General features: G+C 42.4%; 2 protein-coding genes across 2 annotated transcripts; both read right to left on the minus strand.

Annotated features, from left to right (window-relative positions):
• Positions 1–237: 237 nt before the first annotated feature.
• Positions 238–2394, minus strand: LOC131246212 (pentatricopeptide repeat-containing protein At3g16610-like). Its single transcript, XM_058246116.1, has one exon. It carries the CDS (start codon positions 2392–2394, stop codon positions 238–240), a length of 2157 nt encoding a protein of 718 aa, XP_058102099.1.
• Positions 2395–3862: 1468 nt separating this feature from the next.
• Positions 3863–7194, minus strand: LOC131246221 (glycosyl hydrolase 5 family protein-like). Its single transcript, XM_058246128.1, has 3 exons — positions 6604–7194; positions 5803–6404; positions 3863–4462 (listed from the first exon to the last, which is right to left on the minus strand). The coding sequence occupies exons 1-3, from the start codon at positions 7192–7194 to the stop codon at positions 3964–3966; spliced, it is 1692 nt and encodes a 563-aa protein (XP_058102111.1). The 3' UTR covers positions 3863–3963.
• Between the last annotated feature and the right edge of the window lie 1266 nt (positions 7195–8460).

Below are 8460 nucleotides of genomic sequence, written 5' to 3' on the forward strand. Positions count from 1 at the left end.
CATGTTTCTTTTTGGTTTTGAGTTTTCCTAGCAGCAAGATTCAGCTCAGGTACACTTAAGATGGTGACCTGGCCTCTCTAGCAGCAAAACCAAAATTTGACAATTCCTCTTTCTGCTGGGATAATGACAATTCTATTCAAACTAGGGAACTGTTGTTTCAGTCAGGGATGATAAACATTGAAGCAGCCCATATCAGATGCCAAATCACACGTTGTCCAGCCAGCCATTGCCTCACATTTAACCAAAGATGTCAAAGAGACTTTGGCCTCCCTCAAGCCAGCTGTAACCAGGGTTCTTTGCCAAACCCTTCTCTCTCAATAATCTTAACACACCATTGGCGTCGTCTGCACGTCCTGCTGAGACATAGATTTTAGCAAGCATTATGTAATTGGCTGCACTTTTTGGCTCCAAGAAGAACAAATGCCTTGCCGCTTCTTCTCCAAACACCAAATTATCTTCTTCTCTACAAGCATTCAACAAGGTCCCCCACAGGATAGCACTGTTGCATGCCTTTATTCCCATATTTTCCATCAGCAAATATGCCTCTGACAAAAGTCCAGCTCGGCAGAGAAGACCCACCATACAAGCATAATGTTCCATAGCTGGTTCTAGCTCATACTCCTCTTTCATAGATTTGAACGCCTTCCTTCCCTCCTCCACAAAACCTGCATGGCTACAAGCAGTTAAAATGGCAACAAAGGTGATATGATTTGGCCTCGTTCCTGTTTCCTTCATTAGCCGGAAAAGATCAACAGCTTCATTCCCATTACCATTCCATCCATAACCCTTTATTATTAAACTCCATGAGATCACATCCTTATCTGGAATAGCATTAAAAATATCACGTGAATCTTCGATACTTCCACATTTCGCATACATATCCATGAGGGAATGAGCTATCGATCTTTCTAGTTCGAAACCTCTTTTAATAACATGAGTGTGAGCTTCCATTCCCTTTCTTAGCAACGCAGTTGAAGAAAACAGTGGAAGTAATGTTAAGAAGGTGACAGGGTCTGGATTGATGCCTCTCCTTTGCATTTCAAGCAAGAAAATTGATGCCGTACCAACTCTTCCGAGCTCCGAGCAAGCTTTGATGACAGCATTCCATGCGATCACCTCCTCCCTCTCTGCAGAAATTCCCTCCAAGAGCTGTAATGACGTTTCCATCTTTCCACACTTTGCATACATGTATATAAGAAGAGTAATTAAACATGCATCTGATTCAAATTGGTTACCACTACATTTTATATAATCCTTAGAAATCCTTTCACCCCGTCGCCAATCACCCAAATCAGAACATGCAAGAAGCACATTAAGCAAGATGGGTCTGGTGGGCAGAATCCTCGTAGTTAAAATCATCTTATCGAAGAGTTTCAGGGCATCACTAGAATGCCTACTCCGAACATACCCACCAATCATCGTACTCCATGAAACAGCATCCTTTAATATCATCCCGTTGAAGAGTATGAATGCAGAATTCAAGTGATTGCATTTTATATACATTTCCATCAGAGAATTACAGACGAATTGATCAGCTCCAAATCCAATCTTAACTGCATGGGCATGGATAGCCTCTCCGTCTTGAAGTGAACCCAAAGCCCCGCAAACTGAGGCCAAGCTAACTATGGTGGCCTCTGTAGGTCGAATTCCTTGCACTAATCTCATGCTCCGGAAAAGGCGTAGAACCTCAGGAAGCGACCCTTGTTGTGCATACCCTGCAATCATGGCATTCCATGAAACTACATCTCTCACAGGCATCCCATCAAACAATAAGCGCCCTCTTTCAAGATCCCCAGCTTTACAGTACATGGAGATGAGGGCAGTCCCGACAAGAATGTCAAATTGGAGTCCCGTGTTCCGAGCATGGGCATGGATTTGGGAACCCAATTCAAATTCTGACAGATTGGTGCAGGCAGTGATGACAAGGTTGAAGGTCTGGTTATCTGGCATGCATTCAGCTGGAGATTCCATCATCTCGTGGTAAATTTGGATGACTGATTTGGGCCGTTGATTTTTGAAATAACCCCTCATCAAGGAATTCCACAAAAGGGTTTTTGAAGGTTTCGAGATTTGGTCATCAAAGATGCGGCGAGCGGTTTCGAAGTGGCCGAATGTGCAGTAGCTGGAGATTAAGAGACTGCAGATGTAAAGATTGTGATGGAGGCTAAAAGAGATTGCACGGGCATGGAGTTGTTGAAGGTGTTTGGAAGAGAAACAGAAGCTGGAAATGGTATGAGCAATATCTTCTTTAAGCTCTTGCCAGGTTCCTTGACACAGTGTCTGAATGCATTTGAATGTGGGTTTGGGCGGGCGGAAGACGGTTAATGGGGTGCGGAGGTTAAGACCGTGCGTCTGTAAGCTTCTCTTAGCCCAAACAAGTGAAAACAATTGCATGCTAATGGCTAATTGCTGTCGCGCGTGGCCATTGGACCTTATTAGGCCTTGGTTTACAGACCAATTCTCCAACCCCTTAAAAAAACCGTATCACTAGATGGCTGAGATCAAAGGGAGATAAGATACCTAAATTATCACAACTCCTTGAAAATCCTTGTTTTCCTCGAAGTAATCAGTTTCGCCACAGCATCCGTCCTCGATTGATCTCCATCTGATAGTTTTATTGGTATCATATCAGAGCCTTGGTTCCATCTTTGCCTCCGTTCCTTACATCAGCTCCATTCGAGCAAACCATCGAACAGGTTGTAGACATCAGAAACTCCCGCGGCTATTGATACGTCTACCTCTGCTCCTCGACGTGTTTGGGTGGGCCCTTTTTTTTTACTACGTTGATCCCTCCAAACTCATCGTCATATCACCAAGCACGTTTGGAGTTGGTGCACTGCCTTTTTAAGGACTTGCTTGATTTTTCCAAGTGGAATGATCAAACAAAGAAAACCTTAATAATGATGGTGTAATAGCCAACTGGAGAATGAAACTGATGGTGTATTCACTTTGTACAAGTGAGGCCCATGGTTCAATCATCTAAGACGTTCAATCACCATGGGTGGCCATTGCACCAAAATCCTACCAGGTGGGCCATAAAATACTCGGCCTTCTGTTGGTTGAGCAGGGTTCTTCATTGTGTTTTCTTTTGTAACTTTTTTTTTGAAAGGTCAAGGCAGTTGGGAGTTTTCTTGTGCATGGACTAATCACAGCAACGCTCATTTCTATTTCTACTATATATATATATATATATATATATATATATATATATATATATATATATATATATATATATATATATATATATATAATGCTAATGGCTTTGGACATAAATCGTCATAAAATGTAGCTTTCTAAAGAGTAGTCAAGATTTTATCACACAACACCCAGATCAATAGCTCAACTGGCAAACTGAGTGGAGATACCTCGATTCAACACTTGCGGTCTTGGTATCAATCCCTAGCGGGGGTGGCTAACAGGGAGTGTCCGTATTGACATGGGTGTGTGCTAACAAGCTAACCCCAAAAAAAAAAAAAAAGATTTCATTACACAAGTTATGAAATAGATTGCACTGGCTATCTTTCACTTCTTTCAATGTGTGTACCCCACACTAACATCTTCTCTTCCTTAATTACACACACAGTCTCTGACTAGAGACTCCATGGGACAAAAGGGTTTGTAAGGTCCAACATGATGATTTTTTTATTTTTTTTAAAGATGATTGCATCAGCTAACATCAGCTCTAAAATTAGGTGGATCAGAAGTCAAATGGGCCACAACAAGGGAAACAACCAAGATTGCTGCACACCCTTCCCCACTCTCTCTCTCTCTCTCTCTCTCTCTCTCTCTCTCTCTCTCTCTCACCCACCTGTGTGTAACCCCACCTTTCCATCCGCCTCTATGTTCTCTATCCCCTCCCACTCTTTCTTCCTTCTCTTTGTATCCCCTCCTCACATGTGTCATACTCCTTAATTAGTAATGTTCAACAGTTTGAATCCTGTTCCCATATGCTCCAAAAGACAATTATACTAAATTTGACGAAACAAAATTGAACCATTGGGTTTCTGGATTCTCATCACAGGTAGATTCATTCAAACAAAGACACTGGCTGGTAATAATTGTAGATGAGTTGGAAGAGCTCTTCTCCAGGCATTGAAACCCCCCCTGTGCATCCATGGTTGCTATTTGAAGCTTGGAGCTTGAAACCATCCTCCATCTACTCTGATCATCTGAGCAGTTGGTTGAAAGGATTGGCGAAAGCCCGTTTCCAGCAACCCTCAGACACTGATCAGTGCCCATCAACTGGATTGGAGTTTTGTTGCCATTGTAAATCCATTTGCTTCGCCTCTGGCAGTCAGTTGCTTGAATGTTGCCATCTTTACTCCCCTCGATGCAGTGTCCACTTAAGGGATGATAAAGGATGAGGTATGATGAACCATTGGATCCTGGATCTGCATTGAAGAATTTCTTTTTCTTTATGAGTAATTGAACTAGAGAACTCATAAGACATGTCTCAATCCTCCTTATTTTTCAGAAAATTTAAAAGCAAAACCAACAGAGTGTTTGTTTTTGAAAATCTTTATTTTCACCTTTTGGATGGACCAAATTTATTTATTTTTTAAATTATGCAGCGGTCGGCTGTTTCTAATAAATTAATTTGTGGTGTGACTCTTACTACAAATTCTTCTTGAATCCGAAAATGCAATGCATCGGATAGTCATGAACTTCCCATAGGTGAGCTATGGATCAAGTGTCAGGATCCACATATGTGCATTGTTCAAGGGGTTTGTAAGGATGAACCATATAATGATGTACTGTATGGATCTTGAAGTGCATGCAATTTTAAAAAATGAAAAGAAAAGTATTCAGTTTTCAACGAAAGGACCGTCATGTTCTTCGTTTCATTTTCTAAACACCCACAATCAGTTGGAAGCTAGCCTAAAATCAATTTCTACAGGTCATTTTCTTTAAAACATGTAATATTTTCAGGGGCAAATGTGGAAACAAAAATTGAAGGCATGAAAAATTGGATTGTTACATATAACCTGTTGTAGGTTATTTGTTCTCCTTCCAAAACCACGATATTATTGGAGCATGATGGACACATCAAGCACTATGAAACCAATTGAGTCATCTAAAACTGACATTTAAGGGATGAAAATGCCAAAATATGGCAACATGTGGATTGAACGACACATGCTAGAATGCAAGGCATGTGCAACTGGAAGGAAATACTATTTTATGTTTGTTGTTCATGTACAAGAGATAAATACCAAGGGCAATGTTCAAACACCACATTGTGAAGGAACTTGAACATACAATGCTCTGCTTTCAGACAATGTGTCATATGTTTATAACATCTCAGCTGCTGGATTTGGGTTTTTTTCAATGACACAAACCCTTCTGCGATGAGAAAACCTCTTTTGCCAATGTATCATTTGTTTATAACATCCCAGTCGGGCCAACAAATGGTGAGATGCATCATCAAAATCACTAGAGAAAATAACCACGATCACCCATTCATCCAACATCGAAATCAATGGACAGTTGATGGTCTGACTCAATGTACATGTGTAGCCCACCTAATGAATGGGTTATTTTAACTTTTTTGTTTGAATGTTTTCTCCAAGTGACTTTGATGATATGTCCCACCATTTTCACAGCTCAAATGTTGCATAGAACTGGCACACTGGCATGAAATAAAGCATTGTATGTTAGAGTTTCCATGCAAATATGTTAAAGTTTGAATAAAAAGTTGCAGGCGAACATTTATCAAATGTTGCTTCTACCAGTGGTTTCATTTATTGGGAAGATTTTCTTATTATTGGAAAAGAGTATATAAATTAGGAAGGAAAGAAGGACATGCCTTGCATCATCTCATGGACGAGCCCAAACCTCTCCTGAAACTTGGGATTTTTGGGTTGCTTCCAATCGGTGTCCAACACACCGTAAGTTTCCTCAAACCCTGCACGGTCATTCCTCAGATAATAGCTCCCCTGCAAAGCCCACATGGCCCAATCCATGTCCCTACCGGCAGCAAACGCAAGAAAGCAACTCAAGAACCGGTTGTCAGCCCGGTTCACTCCTCTTTGGTCTACACCAAACTCGCTTATAAACAAAGGTGTAGCATTGTTGCCATGGGTCACAAAACCGGCCCGGTTTTCAAATTTCCCCACTGAGTCTGCACAGATCCGACTCGGTGATTGCTTCTCCCACTCACGCTTCCTCCCTTCACTAAAAGCATACCAATGTGCCTCATAAACTAACTTTTTTCCCAAGTCCATTCCCAGTGGCCTCCTCCCTAGGAAGCTCAAATCGGTGCCGTAATTCAACCCCGAAACAATCACAAGCACATTGGGATTTATCTTGTGAATGGTCCTTGCTCCACGCCGGACTTGTTGGTACCATCCTAGCTCACTCTGGCGTGGTCCACGTAGTTCATTCTGTAGGCTCATGCCCACAACCTATATTATGTGATAAGTGTGTCAGGTTGAGATTTGGGGAGTTTTTTTTTTTTTTTCATTCATGTGTTTGATTACCAGAGTGAAGGATTGGGTGTGTTTGGTTGCACCGAATTTCATGAAAATTTGCACCAAATTAGATTGTTTAACCATGAGATATTATTACATTTGGTGCAACCAAATACACTCTTGATTAACACACCTGAGCTTTGCCCTTAAACCGTTTAGCCACAATGGCTAGGCCTTCTAACCATTCTTCAGGATCAAAGTAAGGGTCACCGAAGAACCCATTCCCATCATTGTTGCCACAACACCACTGTGGTCGGCTCACATGGTTATCTAGCACCACCATGAGGCCAACTTCACCAAGCGCTTCAACGACTGCATCATAGGCTTCAACTATGGTGATGCCCAGAAGGGACGGGTTGTTGCTGGCAATCCCAGCTGCTGCCCGGCCGAGTTCTAGTGAGTTGAGCGATTGGAGAACCGTAAGGTTTTTGTAACTGGCATTAGTGAACATGAAGGTTGCCCATGTCAGGCGGACGCAGTTGAAGCCCAGCGAATCAACCTGAGCTGCAATCTCAAGTAATGGCTTCCGATCAAGCCCCTCCGCTATCATGGGTTGCATGTGAGCAACCCAATTCACGCAATGCAACTTCACACGCTGGCCCAAAGCCACGTCAATGATCCATCTTGAGTTGGTGGAAAGAGGCAAAGAGCTAGCTAAGTAATCGTGGCAGCAGATGAAAGAAAATGCAATTAGGAGTATGATTTGCAATGTTTTTCCGAGCATTTTGTGTGGGTGGCCTTTTTCTAAGCTATTACACATATTTATCTTTATCTGATATTGGTTTAAGTGATATTGCTGACCTAATAGAATTCTGAATGTATTATAGGCTTGTTTATTGCATTTATTTAGGGAGGTGTATTGGATAGACCTACTTCATAAGGGAGGGTTGTATGTGAGTGAGAATGGACGAATGCATGAAGAGATAGTCTGTAGTGGGTTGGTTGAGTTGTTTTGGTCATCCAAAGTGCATTTTCTAATACCAAACTGCTTCCTTTTCCCTTTCCTAACTGTATTAATTCAAGCAAGGGACGTGTGCACCTCGGGTTTGTTGACTGAGAGCAGCCAAAGCTTCACTTGGGTCACAGTGAGAAATGCCTGGTCTCTCATCAGGTTGGGGACCAGAGATGCCTTGAACATGCACACCCTCATTAGGTGGGCCACAACTGTAAGTTGAATGTAGACAGCCAGCCCTCATCAATCCAACTGTCCATCTATCTCACAATGCGTGGACCACCTGATGTATGACCTGCCTCACTTTGGGCTAAGGCATGTTCACGTGACCCCCACCTAGTGAATTGCCATGATTTTCTTCATTGTTCCACTGCTACCGACTGCCTCTTCCATCAGCCAAAACCAGGGGTTACAATGGACTGGGCAGGCTAGTCACTCTTTAAGACCTGAGGCCGAGCCTGGCTCAAGTCTGGCATGGCCCTAGCACAGTAGGCCAAAAGCCTGAGCCTGAATCAATCCTGGCCCAGTTTGAAAATTGATAATATCCCTATTCTCCAACTAAATGTTTCTAAACTCTACATCAAAAAATTGATAATGTTATGGGAAGACCAGAGATACATCAGAGCCGAGGCCTGAAATAAGTTAGAGCCGATTCAGGGCGTAAAACCAAGCTTTGGGGGTTATATAGGCGAAGGATGATCATCCAATTCGACAGTTGTGAAGTAGGATAAGGCCTCGGAGTAGGATCCACTAATGAAGAAGGCTATGAAGTATCCCACTATCACATGACTGGTGACGGTTACTCAACTGCCCACTTCAACACGACTATACCATGACTGAGTGGCCGAAGCATCCGCATGATAGGGTAAATGCCTTAAGACGCGCCGAGTTATCTGGACATGCCCACTCTAAGCATGAGGGTATATATAACATCTTGCGAGGAAGAAACAGGTACGCAATATCTCATACTCTCCCTCAAGAAATGAACTTAGACCCAGATTCTTTTGACCTAAATTAGGTATCGGAGGGTCTCTGTCT

This window comes from Magnolia sinica, chromosome 5 (genome assembly GCF_029962835.1).
Source record: "Magnolia sinica isolate HGM2019 chromosome 5, MsV1, whole genome shotgun sequence".
NCBI classification, from domain to species: Eukaryota; Viridiplantae; Streptophyta; class Magnoliopsida; order Magnoliales; family Magnoliaceae; genus Magnolia; species Magnolia sinica.